We start from the raw sequence: 16,612 nt of genomic DNA, 5'->3' as shown, positions 1-16,612 counted from the left end.
TGAGATTTGTCTTCCATCTCTGTATTCCATTTGTGAATCTTTTCTCTGTAGTTCCTCTTTGCAGTCCTAAGGTTTTGTTTCCATCATTCCCTCAGTTAGTGTTTTCATTATTGTTTCTATTTCCACTTTTACGTATTCAACAGTTTTGTTTCCTTCTACTCTTGGTTTGTTTTTCTTGGCTTTATTTATAAGATTGGTTGGTTTTCTCCACTTTTTTGTTTATGTTTTCCTGGCTGTCTTTGAGGTATTTATTGATTTTTCTCCAATTGTTTGAGTTTTCCTAGATTTCTTTAAGTGATTTAGTCATTTTCACTTTAAGGGCCTCTGTTATCTTCACATAGATGGTTTCAAAACCTTTTTCTAGTACGTCAGCTATATTGGAATATTTAAGACCCTCTTTGGCAATATAAATGGGCTCACACTCATCAACCAGAGGGTAATAAATGTTAGTCCTTATTACAGAATCAAGTAGAAACATCGTGAAATGTAATACGGCTATGACTTCTGGAAGTGAAAAGGACCATTTTATGTCAATGCACTTGATATACAATAGTTTGTGTCCACACAATGAAATTTATGGTGGGACTCACCATAGGCTCCCTGACAGAGTCCATGAAGTATTCAGCTTACATTTAACCCAATGTTAGATTAATGCCATGGTTGTGTTTTCTCCTTAAATTGGACAGGGAGGCAAGGGAACCACTTTTTAAATAAGTTACTTCTGTTGAGATGATGGTTTTAATAAGATTGCTTCCAATCACTAACACTGGATTCACCATTACAAAAAAAAAAAAAAAAAAAACAGCTGGTGGTGACCGGGTAATAATGAATGAAGACACATTAGAATGATAGGTATATTATTTGGGAACTTTAGCATAATCCAAGTAGTATTGAATTTCCAACATTGGAGATATGACCAAAGCACTTTCAGTGTTAAGTCAGGTCAGATGATTGAGACACAGGCCATTGGCTGTAGCTGTGTGTGTCATGTTACTGACCACAGAAGCTAACACTGCACATAGCAGCCAACTCAAAGAGTAGCGTATTAATGCCACTTTCTCTGCCAGGAAACCATCTGCTCCTTTTCAAACTCAATGTAGATGTGTATTTTTTTTCAATTATGTTTCTTTTTTCCTTTTTAAATTAAATTTAAAATTTTTTTCACATTCCAAAGTTGTCCCCCTTTCTGGTCCCTCTTCCCTGAGGTCTTCTCCCCATCTTCTTCCTTGCTGCCTCTGAGAGGTTTCTCACCCACCCACCAACACACCAGGACCTCACCTTCACCAGCTTCCCTTTTCCCTGGGGCATCAAGTTTCTACAGTGTTAAGTGCATCCTCTCCCATTGTGGCCAGACAAGGCAGTACTCTGCTGTACACATGCCTGGGGCCATGAACCATCCCCTGTATGCTCCTTGATTTTTGGCTTAGACTCTGGAGGCCCTCAAGTGTCCAGGTTTGCTGACACTGTTGTTCTTCCTATGGGGTTGACATCCCCTTTACTTCCTTAAGTTTTTCCTCTGACTCTTCCATATGAAACATTTCACCCTAGATAGATAGATAGATAGATAGATAGATAGATAGATAGATAGATAGAAAAAAATGAACAAGATAGATAAACTTTTAGCCAAACTAATGAAAGGACACATCGACAATATCCTAATTACCAAAATCAGAAATGAAAGGAGAGACATACAATTATATATATCTTCTATTCAGTACCACATTGTATCTTCTTCAAAACTGAACATATAATATGTCACAAATCGCCAGGCAGTGGTTATATACTCCTTTAATCCCAGCACTTGGGAGTCAGAGGCAAGTGGATTTCTGAGTTTGAGGCCAGCCTGGTCTACAGAGTGAGTTTCAGGACAGCCAGGACCACACAGAGAAACTCTGTCTTGAGAAACCAAAAAAAAAAAAAAAAACTTTAGTAAGCATATTTTTAGGATAGGAAGAAAGTAAACCAGAGTACTGAAGCACATTTTATCTCAGAGGAAAATTAACTGCAGCAATAGCTGACAGTGAGACCCAGCATAGGGTAGCATAAATGTTCTGTGTTGGCTGCAGGCTGTGTGGCTCTTGGCAACTTATCCTTTGATTATCTGTGGGGTTCTGTGAATATCAAAGTCTTTGCTTTCTTTGTTAGTATGCTAGTTTTGGAGGCAAATGGTTGGAAAAACTTTTAGATTCTTTTGAGAAGCCTTTCTATAAGTAAGATAAAAACTATCACAATAAGAATAAAATAAACCATTAAGATATAAAATGAATACCTTGTAGGCCTGATATTTCTTCTTTGTGTAATAAGGATAACATTGACACAGTGGGACCATCAAGAATAATGGTGGCAACCTTAACCTTAATCCTGAGCCTAACCCTATCCTAACCCTCACCTCTTAATTCCCTAACCTCCTAAACCTAATTCTGAAAATCCTTATCCTAATCCTAACCATGACTGTCTAATCCCCTAACCCTAACTCAAATCCTGCTTTCTGTGGGGCATATTTCTTAATTATAACTGTTGAAGTGAGAAACCCTTTATTAATCGTGATCTTTTGAGATGTTCAGATCCAACTTTAATCTGGGCTACAGATTCTTTTGACAACCTCCATATATAAAGGACATTGAACATGATCATGTTTTGCTTTTTGTACTTATCCTACTTTTTTTTTTTACAAAACAAAGGTGAATTGTTTGTTTATTTGTGTTTTGAGACTGGTATTAGTAAGTACTTATTTCTTCAGAATCCCATATACACTGAATATCAGCTGTAATATCCTGCAACATGAAATCAACCTGCCCTTGATTTTTATAATTTACCTTGTCCAACCTTTATTTGGACATTTTATTACATAACCTGTCTATAAACAAAGATTCATTCTCTCTATGATTTGAGATATGTTTATCTAGAGAACCTGTACTGATCCAACTGTGGTTTTTCTTCACTTTGCCACTGATGAAGATGTGCTGGCTGATCGTAGTGCTCAAGTGTGTTTCCCTTATGATTCTGGCTTTACTTTAGGGTTGATTGATACCTGTCATCTTGTGAAAGGGAGCCACAGTTTCTCTGAGCCCAGCATGAAACTTGTTTTCTAAAACACTTCTTTAGTGTTAATGGTGTTAGCATTCTGTCTACAACTGTACCTCACAGTTACCTGGTGATAGCCAGGTATGCTCCTCCCCATAGTTACCTCTCCTTAAAGACAGATGGAATAAGTTCTATTGGTGTGAGGGGAGGTGTGGGTCAAGGGGATGACTCAGCAGGCTCATGCCTCCTGCTGAGATATTTCTTCCCCGGGAGGGACCATGCCTCATGCTGAGACAGGTCTTCCCCAGCAGCAATGTATCACAAGACAGTATAGTATAAAATATAGTTTATTTAGGACATGGAGAGGGTATTCAGAGGTTGGTAGAGGCAGGGAAAGGCAAAGAGAGGCAGAGAGTACAGGAGTAGAGGCCAGGCATGAGCATGTGGACAGAGAGTGGTAAAGGGAAGAGCCCAATAATACAAGAGAAAGAGAACAAATGGGCAAGAGATCAAAAGAGAGGAAGGGACAAGCAGCCACTTTACAGGGGTCAGGCCTTTCCTGCTGTTGCCAGGTAACTGTGGGGAAGATCATACCTGGCTGTTGCCAGGTAACTGGGGTGGAGTTTAGACAGAATGCTAAGAAATAGCCAGGGTATCCTTCCTCTTGTGGGTCAGATTGATACTTCCATTGCACACTGAGTACTGGGCTATGGAAGCTGTTCACCTTAATTACAGGAAGAAGAAGGCAAGTGCTGTGAGGAAAGCTCAGGTAAGGTCTGGAGTCAGGTCCTGGTAGGTGCAGGATCATTGCTCTCAGAGGGGAGGAGCAGGCAGCTGAACAGCCAGAGCTGGAATACTGGGTGCTCCCCCAGGGCTGGGTGGGGTGAGATTCCTCTTTGAAGACAGAAACAAATGCTAATGGAGGGCAAACCTCTCCTGAGATCTGGAAAAGGTCTGTTCCTGGTCCTGAAGCACACTTTAACCTTGAGGAGTGGTAAGACTCACTGGCCAATCGAGGTTCTTAGGCAGACCTGCCAATCAGACAAGGAGGCGGGTTCTTCCGGGTGACATTCTGCAAGTTCTCCCTGGCTGTGCAGGCTTGAATGTTCATCTGTGCCCTGCTTCAATTCTATTGTCAGGTGCAGTGTGGAGACCTCAGGGAAGCTCTGAAATCGTGTCATGGTGAGTACAGGATCACTGCCCACAATGGGTAGGGGCAGGCGGCTGAGCAGTGGGAGCTGGGGTGCTGGGTCCTCAGGTCCCTGGTGATGCTGCGCACGTGTTAGATCAGTAGCTCACCTCTGAGTAACTTCACTGTCATGGCTGATTCTAAATCTGCCCAAAACATTTGGACCAGTTGGTTTCTTATAGAAACATGGGTGGTTTCTTTGTCTCTGCAGCACATGTGTCCAAACCCTTTTGTCTTTTATAAAATACATTAAGTTGACAGGCATAGCAAGGCAGTGGTGCCTCACGCCTTTAATCCCAGCACTTGGGAGGCAGAGGCAGGGGGATGACAGTGATGGAATAATGATCAATAACCAATGTCATTCAATAATCAATAAATGGTAATCAATAATTATAATACTAAATGATAACCAATAATGGTCAATAATTGATGGCACATGCCTTTAACCCCAGCACTCGGGAGGCAGAGGCAGACGGATTTCTGAGTTTGAACCCAGCCTGGTCTACAGATTGAGGTCCAGGACAGCCAGAGCTACACAGAGAAACCCTGTCTCGAAAACAAACAAACAAACAAAACCTGTTTTTAAGAAGACAGGCATAAATCTAACAGATCTGCTTTCATACATTACTTGTTCTTGTTTTGTTTAGTTCTGTTAATTTTTTTATTGCAGTTTTTTTTATTGCTTTATTTTTTACGTTTAGTGTTTGATTATTATGTGGTTAAGGGACTTTTTTTCTCCAATCTGTTGGTTTTTTTGGATGCTTCTTGCACATTAACAGGCATCTTCTTTGGTTTAGGAAATGTTTCCTTTATGATTTCAGTGAAAATATTTTCTAGACCTTTGGCTGAAATTCTTCTTCTCTCTCAATTATCTGTAGTTTTTCCCTTCTCACAAGTTGAAGAATTCCGGGTTGTTTAGGGCCAGGAAACTTTTAGTATCCACATTTTTTGACCGATATATCCATTTTATCTTATTCATCCTTAATATCTGAGACTCTCTCTTCCTTTCCTGTTCCCTGGGTGAACCTTTTCTCTGTAGTTGTCAGTTCACAGGCAATTTCAATGGCCTGCTCTCAGGGGCTTAGCAACTGCTTAAGTCATTCCCTGCCCCCATCACCTGCTGTTGTTGTCACATGTGCTTGTTATATACACGGAAGACCACCTACAGCTGTTATCTATGTTTGTTCCCTGTCTCTGTTCTCTGCACCTGCCCCATCTATATTCTCTTTTTTTACTCTCAGGGCTCTCTCTCTGCTCCCTGTATGTCTGTCTGTCTGCAGGTCCTCTTCTTTCCTTCTATCCCTTCCCCAGGTTCTCACTCATCTCCCTACCCACAAACAACCTCTTTTGCACCATATCTGTTGCATGTTTTAATTTCTGAGGACCTGCTGTGATAGGATAGGTTGGCTCTTTTGGTGACTTATTTTTCTGGTTGTTATTGATTAGATTCCTATGCTGGTGTCTAGGCCTCTGGGTTTGAAGTGATTATTATCTCAGTACTGATTTCTGGATTTGTCTTGCTTGGGTAGGAGTTTTGTTCCTGGGTTACTGTTTGATATCTGGATTTACAGAGAAAGTTGCCTGATGTTGCCTCTTTTACTGGCCTGCTTGGTGGGTATGCTCAAGAGGGAATGCTTGCTAAAGTTAGAAGCAGGGAGAAGAGTTGGGCAGGAAGAGATGATCTTAGCATCCACAAGGAGATATAGTCAGGACAGAGGTAAAGCTGCCTCTGGTGTTTAGTACAGTGCTAGGGGAAACTGTGATCATTGCATCTGGGATAACAGACAGTGTGGTAGATCTATAGAAAGCTTACCTGTGTCCTGGCAGGTAAAGCATGTGGGTGAACAGGGACTGTCTGCCCAAGTGGGGCTGAGACACAGGGATGAGGCAGGAAAGGAAGGGCAGGTGGGCATTGTCTATTTTACCTATAAGATGATGCACAGGGGGAGAGGCAACTTCCACTGGTATTCTGTCTCAGAGTAAGTGCAACTGATATTAGGATCTGCAGTAACAGATAGTGAGGCAGGTCTTTGTACAAATTACCTTTTCTACTGCCATGCATGGCTTGTGGTTGAACAGGGCATCTTTCAATAATAAAGACCTCAGGCACAAAGATGAGTTTGTAAAGCCCAATCGATTCTGTTTCTGAGAGCTCACAAAGTCCACTTGAGCAAACATCCTATGACAAGCCCACCTTGTCAACAGCCAGTCAAGGTACAACTGCAGGGTTAAGCTACATATCGATAACTAATGCACCTTACAGAGGAAACATTAACCTACCCATCATGGTTGTCAGATGGTTTTCTTGATTGGTTTCTGCTGATTATGCCAGACATGCAGTTTTTACAATATTAAGTTACTGACCTGCATGTTAATGTCCCAATCTTGCTGTAGGTACAATAAATACCCAGCACCCCTAGACTTGGTCTCTCAGTGTTGATCTCATGTGAGGCTGACTGGTGAGAATCCTTATTACAGAGCTCATAATAAAGACCTCCATGTGTTTGCATTACAATAGGCTCTTTGTTGGTTGTTGGAGTCTCTTTGACAAAACATCTTAGTGCATTGACTGGAACCCCAGTGTTTAAGATGCACCATTGTTGTTTTTGGTCAGTGGCTTGCCTGTCATATTTGTGTCTGTGTGCCTGGGTTTTCAGATTCTTCTTAAGTATATGTGGAGGGAGATGACTAAATTGAACGTGGAACCCAGCTACAGTAGATGCACTGGAGAGTTGCAGCCCCAAAGTGCTTCAAAGATGTTCCAGAGCCTGGTATAGGGGACGGTGTGCCTCTGGTCTTAATTTCTGGGAAGGTTAGAGCAGACTTGGAACCATGCTACAGGGCTCACAGCTGCCATACTGTCTTCATTTTCTCCTCTGTCTAAGTGGAAGAATCTGCTGGGTAGCCCTATGTGTTCCCTTGTGGTTGTTTGTTATGTGTGTGGCACTTTCTTATTCTGTGACTGAGGAAATGAGACTGTTTCCATCCCAATTGATTTAGTTACTGACCCCTCACCTTGGATCAAATCCTTCTTACCAACAAAACAGCATCCAGGGCACAATCACTTTCTTCCTACCCTGTTTTACAGAATGGAAAAAACAAAGACCTCATTTCCCCTTTTCCATTATACCCTCTGCCCATTCTATATGTGACTCTGTAGTTTTGGAGTTGTCATTAGATGGAAGGTGGTTCTTAATTCCAAGAGAGTTAGCATATCTTCCTTGGACCAGAGATCCTATTCTTTGGGGAGGCCATTTCAAGGACTTCTGGATAATCTGCTTCTCTATCCACCTTCCAGCTGTTTTAGCCACATCTTTGGTAGCACTGGCCAGGGAACCCAGGGTTAAAAACATCTCACCCCAGGTCAGCACAGCCTCTGAGCTCCCCATTCCAATGTATCCTTCCCTGCTTTGAGCCAGGTCCCTTTTCATTTTGTCCTGGCTCTGCCACAACTCCAACTCACTCTTGTGGTGGCAGGGGCTCCTGTCATTGATATGGTTAAATCATTGGTTTTGTGTTGTAACAACTTCCTCATTTATTATTGTGTCTGTGTCATTGTTGTTTTCAGTTCTCAGCATTTCAGAGCTACAGTCATCTGAAGGATTCTCAATCGAGGGTATGCCCTCATCAGAATGGTTGGTTGCTATGTCTGTGAGAGATAGTGTTGATGGTTGATTAGGAAGGCTCTTCCACTGAGTTGCAATATCCCTAAGCAAGTGGTCCTGGGTTGGATGAGAGAGCAGGCTGAGCATGAGACAGTGAGCAAGCAAGAGAGCAAGCCAGGAGACAGTGTTTGTCCATGCATTTTGCCTTCAGTTTCTAATCTACGCTCCCAAAATGATGGACACTGATCTGACAGAACCATGTACAACAACCACTTATTACCTGAGATGCTTTTGCTCAGAGCATTCAATCACAGCAGCAGCGTAGCAACTTAGAACAACAACGTTACTTTGCTGCTGTACAGAATCTATGTTGTAGATTGTATTTTGTTGACAGGACACATTTTGGGTAGAAAGATTTTTGGATTGGTTGGTGTCTTTAACTCTCCATTAAGGGTCCTACCTGACTGCAGGATGTGGCCTCTTCAGCGTCCATATCTAACTGCTATGCATCTCAGATAAGATCAACCTTAGACTTCTTGGTACCTATTTATGGTCTCTGGCACATCCTAAATGTACCCCCTCCCCTCAGACAGCTGCAGGTTTTGATTCATTTTTCCCCTCTTGCCTTCTCTTGTCTCTCGCCACACCTGTTGCTGGTTCTCCTCGATTCCCCTTTCTTATCTGCTCTCCCATGCAGTTCTCTCTCTTCCATCTGCCTCCTATGACTCTTTTATTCCCCCTTCTGAGTGAAATTCAACCGTGCTCATTTGGGCCTTCCTTCTTGTTTAGGTTCTTTGGGTCTATAGAGTGTAGTGTGGGTTTCCTTTTTTTATGATTATTATTCACTTGTAAGTGTGTACATACATGTATGTGTTTTAGGTCTGGGTTACCTCACTCAGGATAATAGTTTCTAGTTGTATCTATTTGCCTTCAAAATTGATGACGTCCTTGTATTTTATAGCTGAATAGTTTTTCCTTTTGTAAATGAACCACATTTTCTATATCCATATTTTGGTTGAGTGACATCTGGGATTTTTCCAGTTTCAAGCTGTTATAAATAAAATGGCTATGTACTTTGTGAAGTCCCTACTCTAGGTCCCCTACCCACAGAGTCCCTCTATCTAATATCCTATGTTTCTCCTTTGAGAAGGTGTGTGCCCCTGGGTATCTCCACACAGCGGTGCATCAAGTCTCTGCTGCGTTAAATGCATCCTTTCCTTTGAAGCCAGACATGGCACCCCAGTTCAGGGAGCAGATTCCAAAGATAGACAGCAGCTTTAGGGACAGCTCCTGGTACAGTTGTTGGGGTTGGTCATCATGAAGACTTAGCTACACATCTGCTACATATGTTCCAAGAGCCTCTAGACTGTGTGTGTGTTATTTTGTTTGTGGATCAGTCTGTGAGTGTCCCCAAGGGTCCAGGTTAGGTGAGTCTGTTGGTCTTTCTGTGGATTTCTATCCTCTACAGGGCCATCAATCATTCCCCCAACTCTTCCATAATAGTCCTGAAGGACCATTTAATGTTTGACTGTGGTTCTCTGCATCTGTTTCAAGTCTGCTGCTGGGTGGAGCACCTTAATGAACAATTATGCAAGGCTCCCGTGTGGGAGCATAACAGACTATCCCTAATAATATCATGGATTAGTGCTTGTTCATAAGGAGGGTCTCCAGTTGGGCAAGTTTTCATTAACAATTCCCTCAGTCTCTGCTCCAGCTTTACCCCTGCATTTCTTTCAAACAGGACATATTTTATTCTGTGTGTCTCCAGTGTTGTGGTTGAAACGGATTCTTCAGCTTTCTTCTCATGGTCCCATACATTCCTCATTTGTTCTCAGTCTCTAATTCACATAAAATACAGTATACACGTTTGCTATTCAATGCTAAGCTATTTTGCAAGCCTGGAGGTTTTATATTTTTAACTTTATATCTTTTGTTTATTGTTTTCAAGACTAAATATCTCTGTGAGGACCTTTGTTTTGTTGATAGTAGATACAGAAACCACAGTAGCCACCTGGCATGTTTTTGTAAAATGAGCACATGCTTCTGTGCACTTCTTCATTCACATCTTCAATTTTAAAATTTGGCAATATATATAATTTCTCCGGATGGCATATGTTCATGATATCAATACTGTCTGATGCTTCAGAGTCACTGGAATCCAGGTGTATGTCGTTCTGTCTAACTCTTGTGTTTGTTCTGAAATTTTTGAATAAATAAGAGTATTTTGCCTGTGTGCATGAATATGAATATCATGTGTGCCTCATCTTTACTGTTGTCAGAAGATGGTCTCAGTCCTCTTGATCGTGAAAAAAGGGGTAGTTGTTGATCCCCATGTACATACTAGAAATTGACTACCATTATGTGGAAGACCAGCAGGAGCTTTCTACTCCTGAGCTATCTTTCCTGCCCTTGTTCCTTATTTCTGATAAGCATATACATTACTAATATTTTAATCTGTTCATTTTTAACTGTTTAAACATGCATTTCCTTCTAGTAAACTTTAATTAATGTTGTTGTTTAAACTGGTTCACTTTATGTTCTTGCAAGATGAATACAGAACTGCAGTGAACGTATAAGTCTTTGTAGGAACTTCAGTAAGGAACTGTGAGTTCTCTCTATCATTTTTGTTTCCATGGTTGATTTTTGCAAGAGAGTGAGGGTCTTAATATGTAACTTTTGCTGTCCTGCATCACATCACATAGACCACGTCAGCATCCAGCTCAATGACATACACCTGCTGGTATCTCTGCGACTAAAGACATGAGCAAATATATGCAGCTTGCCCATCACCTTTGTAGTTAGTAATTGTTCATACAGCTTTTCAGATGTGTGCTGAGTACAGTTGATCGGTTTCCTCTGCAGATCCCTTTCAGTTGCCATTTGTGTTGCAAGGCTATATCCTATTCAAAGGGATCAGAAGTGACACAGATGAAACTTATAATTCAATTTCCTTCTAAAATGACAGAATGATTAGATTATAACTTCTGTTTCAGGAAATAAGTGGAGGAAGCACCAGAATTACATTATTAAATTGTCTAGAAAGTATCCATTTATTTACAGAGATTTCATGATCATGCATTTTGTTGTACACATGTGTGTGATATTTTAGGATACAGTGACTTATGATGATGTGCATGTGAACTTCACTGCAGAAGAGTGGAATTTGCTGGATCCTTCCCAGAAGAATCTCTACAAAGATGTGATGCTGGAGACCTACCAGAACCTCAGTGCTATCGGTAAGACTGTGAATTTTGTTTTGCTTTTCAAAATAATGGAACAAGTGATTCTTGGTTATTGATGATCCTCTGTTATTTCAATTGAGAACAAGGAAGATTGAGCTGAATACATCAGGTTCAATGCTGTCAAAATTCACAGTAACTTGAATTTTACCTAATTTCCAATACTGTATCATTCATTTTCTGGTACTGTGTTTTAGGTTACAGTTGGGAAGATCATCATATTGAAGAACAACATCGAAGTTCTAGAAGATGTGGAAGGTAATTTTCATGTGCAAGCTGATACATATATACCTGTGAGGAAATTTTAATATGTTCTGGAAGCTCTAAAGAAAAGCAAGTGTGTAAAAAAAAATCAGTCCTTTAAGTATAACTATGATTATATTATTCTCACAAAGCCATGTTCCTCAATGTCAGTTATCTGATTTATGTTTGTAAGGCATTCCTCTAAGGAAGAAGAAATGGAAACAATGCCTTAAGAGATACCTTTAATTGATTTGTATTTTCATTAGAGCTCTCCTGTGAAACTACCAATCAAAATAGTCTCATAATATTTAGATATTGTGTATTGAATAGTGATAAATATATATCCAAAGCCATCTAATAAGCAAATAGTCCATAGTAAATTTAATGATACTCATATTCCTGTAGTGACATTTCTAGGTTTATTGAGTGGTCAGTTAGTGAGAGTGAAGAAAGTTGTGGAGAAACCTTAATCCATATACCACATGTCTACAAGAACAAAATGTCAAATGGTGTGAATTCAATATGGAAACATTTCACTTGTTCTTCTTCTTTTAATGGGTATATCAATTGTCATAATGGATAAAACCTTGTGAGCATAGGGTTGTTGAAAGGAGCAACATACTTCTTTCTGCTCCAAAAAATGAGAAGATAAATTGTATTCTGCCTTTGGTAGACTTTCTGAATATGATAGACATTTGCAATTAATTGGTTTTCTGACATTACTGGGGACATCCCCAAGTCACACTGCAGAAAATCTTTATGGCTACCAGAATTTTGGAAATTCTTTTGTTTGTCCTGGTTCACAGTGCTCCTGTGGTGTTTTTCACAATACAGGAAAAACTAAGAAAGCAATCAGTGTTTTAATGCCCTGATATCTTCAAACATGTGAAATGCATCATATAGAAATATCATATAGTAAAAGGAGGCTATAAATGTGAGCTATGTAATAGATGCTCTTACCATCACAGGTATTTTCAAAGAGGTAAAGTAACCCACAGTGAGCAAGCACAACCCTGAACATCAAAGTGATAAAACCGTAAGATCTGAGTGTTCTTTATTATTAGACCAACTGCAAAATTTATTCATATTGGTAAAACAATTGATCAGGTAATGAATGTGATAAAGCTTTCACATGTGCCCATTAATTTTGCAGGCATGAAAGAAGTCATACTGGAATGAAACCTTATGAATGCAATCAATGTGATAAAGCCTTTTCACATCATGGTCATCTCCAATATCATAAAAGAACACATACTGGAGAGAGACCTTATGAATGTAATCAATGCTGTAAAGCCTTTGCAAAGCCCAGTCATCTCCAATATCATAAAAGTACACATACTGGAGAGAAACCTTATGAATGTAATCAATGCTGTAAAGCCTTTGCAAAGCCCAGTCATCTCCAATATCATAAAAGAATACATACTGGAGAGAAACCTTATGAATGTAATCAATGTGGTAAAGCCTTTTCATGTCACAGTAGTCTCCAAAGACATAAAAGAATACATACTGGAGAGAAACCTTATGAATGTATTCAATATAGTAAAACCTTTTCATGTCATACTAATCTCCAAATACATAAAAGAACACATACTGGAGAGAAACCTTATGAATGTAATCAATGTGGTAAAGCCTTTTCAAGTCATAGTAATCTCCAAAGTCATAAAAGTACACATATTGGAGAGAAACCTTATGATTGTAATCAATGTGGTAAAGCCTTTTCATATCACCGTCATCTCCAAGATCATAAAAGAACACATACTGGAGAGAAACCTTATGAATGTAATCAATGTGGTAAAGGCTTTACACAACAAAGTCATCTCCAAAGACATAAAAGAACCCATACCAGAGAGAAACTTTGTTATGTAATCAATGTGGAAAAACCCATTTATAAGTAAAAATTCTCCAGAGACATAAATGATCACATACTGGAGAGAAACTGTATGAATGTAATTAATATGGTAAAAGCCCTTTTCACAAAGTTTTTGTTTTCAAAACCATCAAAGGACGCATATTGAAAAAAATCTATGAATTTAATCATTGTGATAAAATCCTTTCCATAAAAATTTCCCCCCAAAACATAAAAGAACCCATATTGGACAGAACTCTGAATGTAATCATTGTGGTAAAAGCCTTTGTATGTTCCATTAGTCTCGAAAACATAAAAGATTCCATATTGAAGGAAACCTCATGAATGTAACCAATGTGGTAAAACTTTTCACAACTTTACTGTAGGGAACCGCTCTGCCAAATGTTGGAAGCCACACTGCCACAAGCTTGGGGGCCAAAATTGTTAGAGGCTGTACTTCCCCAAGCTTGGGGGCTAAATTGTTCTGGCTCATACTGCTGCTCTAGTCTGTGGGTCAAGATTCACCAAGAGAGAGAAAGAGTGAGGATGGACGTGAAGAATGGAAACCAGACAGAGTTTGATTCCATACCATTTATTCTTATGTCTCCCTCTCCTCCTGTCTCTTGTCTTCTTCTCTCTTTCCAAGTCTCAAATCACAAGTCCCTAATCACAAGTCTCAAAAATCCAAGTACTTTCTTCTGTCTGACTCTTGTTTTTTATACCACTCTTAAGTCTCACTTCTTAAGTCACACCTTTAAGTCTCACACTCCCAAGGGAAAATCCTGGGTATCTAAAACAAGATGTTATCAGAGTGTGTTCAGCTGTTGTAGGCTGTTGAAAACAAGTCTCTTCTCAGGGTATATGGCTCAAGATGGCTGCAAGGATGATAGCCACATTCTGTAGGCTCCCCACACTTTACAGCCTTCATTTTTATAAAAGAACAGGTACAGGAGAGAAACCTCATGAATGTAATCAGTGTTGTAAAGCATTTGCAAGTCACAGTCATCTGCAGTGACAGGAGAGATCACACACAAGAGAGAAACCTGCTTGAGTATTGACAATGTGGGAAAGCCTTTACATGTCAGAGTTCTTTACACATACCCAAAGAAATCACACTGGAGAGAAGCCTCATTAATGTAATCACTGTAGAAAAACTGACAATTCACTTTTATCTGCGACTACATAATAGAGCACATTCAAGAGAGTGACTCAGTGTCATCAAGGTGCTAAGGTCTTGCATGTCACAGGCATCGCCCGATACATAAAATAATACATACTGTAGAGAAACTGCATGAATGCTATGAATCAGGTAAAGTCTTTGCATGACAATGTACTCTCCAAATACTTCAAGTAACACACTTTTTAGAGAAACCTTATGAATGTAACAAATGTGGAGAAGCCTGTGCCTATCACTATAGTCTCCAAAGACATTAAAGACCAGAAATTGGGCAGAAATATTGTGAATGCCCTCAAGTTGGATAGTCCTTTACATGCCACAGTATTCTCTGAATACAAAAATCAACACATACTAGAGAGAAACCTTCTGAAAGTAATCAATGTGGTAAAGCGTCTGCATGATGTAATCGTATTTAAATGCATGAAATAATTTATAGTAGGAATAAACTGTGGTAATTTGAACATGTTTGTCCCTAAGAAGTGATAATTTTAGTATGTTTGGCCTTGTGGGAGTAGATATTACTGTTTTGAAGGAAGTGAACTCCTAGAGTGTTGGTCTTTGGAGTTGCAGCCAGTAAATAACAGACTCTGCACCAGGCGGTGGTGGCGCACGCCTTTAATCCCAGAACTTGGGAGGCAGAGGCAGGTGGATTTCTGAGTTCAAGGCCACCTTGGTTTACAGAGTGAGCTCCAGGACATCCAGGGCTACACAGAGAAACCCTGTCTCGAAACACCAAAAAAAAAAAAAAAAAAAAAAAAACAGACTCTTCTACCACTCAGCTGGATGACAGTCTCTTCCTGGATGCCTTCTCATGTTAATGTGAAACTCTCAGCTCCTCCTTGAGCATCATGGCTGCCTGCATGCTGACATTCTTCCTGCTATGTTGGTCATGAACTAAACACTTGAAAGTGTAAGACAGGCCTAATTAACTATTTGCCTTTAAAACAGTTGGCTTGGTCACAGTGTCTCTTCTTACCAATGAAAATTCTATCTGAGACAGAACTTGGTACCCCAGAGTTAAGTATTCTTTTTTTTTCCCAAAACGCTTTATTTATCAATATTTGTATAAACATATATACATATATATGCATACATATATAAACAAAAATTAAACAATAAGATGTATTCAAAAATATGGGGGGTTGGGAAAAGTGGGAGGAAGGAGAGAAGAGAAAATTATGTAAATACAGTGTTCATATATGAAATTCTCAAAAGGGAATCTAGTTTTTTAAAATGTTCAACAGATTAACTAACATTTTACAATATGAAAATAAATATGACCTATAATTATGTTAGAGGACATTTTAACTCACTACAAACTTTGATGTTTAAAATGAGATCAATAAAGATTATTTTACCCAGCATACTATCAAAAACCACAATAACGTTCTATAATTCAAAGTATTTCTGAGAACAAGAAAATAGATTGTCAGGAGCTAAGTCAGCACAACCAGGGAACACTCTGTGTGTGTGTGTGTGTGTGTGTGTGTGTGTGTGTGTGTGTGTGTGTGTGTTTATCAAATCATAATTTTTACTTTTTAACATGGGGGTTATAAACACAAAAATACAAGATGTGGGAAAGGGGATGACACAGGAGCATAGGTGTTCAGGGGGAGTACAGATATCTTTCAGAACAGGGTATCAGCAGGGGGAAGGTTCAGAGGTCAGGTCACTATGACTCTGCCTATGATTCACTTGTCCTTATCTAATTTGGTACTATCTGTCAAAGGCTGCCTATTTACCAGGTCTATGACTACTCAGGCTGGTAGATTTCCACAAAAGCTGCCTGTTTACAATAGTTTATAGCCCTCTGTTTCAGTGTTTTTTCCATAGAGACCCAAGACTTTGTGTTAGCAGGCATGTAAGTCAGGATTATCTGATTTTAGGCTTATGGCTGGTTTTAGGCCTTCAGTATATAAGCAGGTCTGCCCCTGACATCTCCTCCCTTCTCCAAGTATAGAAGGGCTATGACGATTCTAATCTTGCTAAGGCGGGTATAGAGGCCTGACCTCCAGTAATTAAAGGGAACCTTGTAATGGCTCTAGTCCTCCTGTCGTTATTCAGTGAGGCATGAGGGCCATACCCATCCCGATGTCTTTTTCCTGCAGAGGGGATACTTTTGACATCAACCCCTATGCAGTCAGGCTTGTCCTTCAGGGAACCCTGTGAGGTCCCTGGTGATGCTCCTCACATGTTAAATCAGGAGGTGACCTCTGAGTAACTTCACTATCATGACTGATTCTGAGTCTGCATAAAACATTTGGACCAGTTGCTTTCCTATAGAAACAC

The 16,612-nt window shown here is 39.9% G+C and overlaps 1 protein-coding gene and 1 long non-coding RNA gene across 2 annotated transcripts in view; one reads left to right on the top strand and one right to left on the bottom strand.

The window, feature by feature from the left end:
• Positions 1-16,612, bottom strand: part of LOC143437378 (uncharacterized) — a 379,856-nt gene that overhangs the window by 164,876 nt on the left and 198,368 nt on the right. The gene's annotated exons all lie outside the window — the stretch shown is intronic.
• Positions 801-15,629, top strand: LOC143437370 (uncharacterized). Its single transcript, XM_076922186.1, has 4 exons — positions 801-4,206; positions 10,928-11,054; positions 11,255-11,315; positions 12,454-15,629. Exons 1-4 carry the CDS (start codon positions 4,204-4,206, stop codon positions 13,193-13,195), a joined length of 933 nt encoding a protein of 310 aa, XP_076778301.1. The 5' UTR covers positions 801-4,203; the 3' UTR covers positions 13,196-15,629.

Source organism: Arvicanthis niloticus, chromosome Y (assembly GCF_011762505.2).
Source record: "Arvicanthis niloticus isolate mArvNil1 chromosome Y, mArvNil1.pat.X, whole genome shotgun sequence".
NCBI classification, from domain to species: domain Eukaryota; kingdom Metazoa; phylum Chordata; class Mammalia; order Rodentia; family Muridae; genus Arvicanthis; species Arvicanthis niloticus.
Note: the sequence above shows the minus strand (reverse complement) of the source record. Positions and strands in the feature narration are given on the sequence as shown.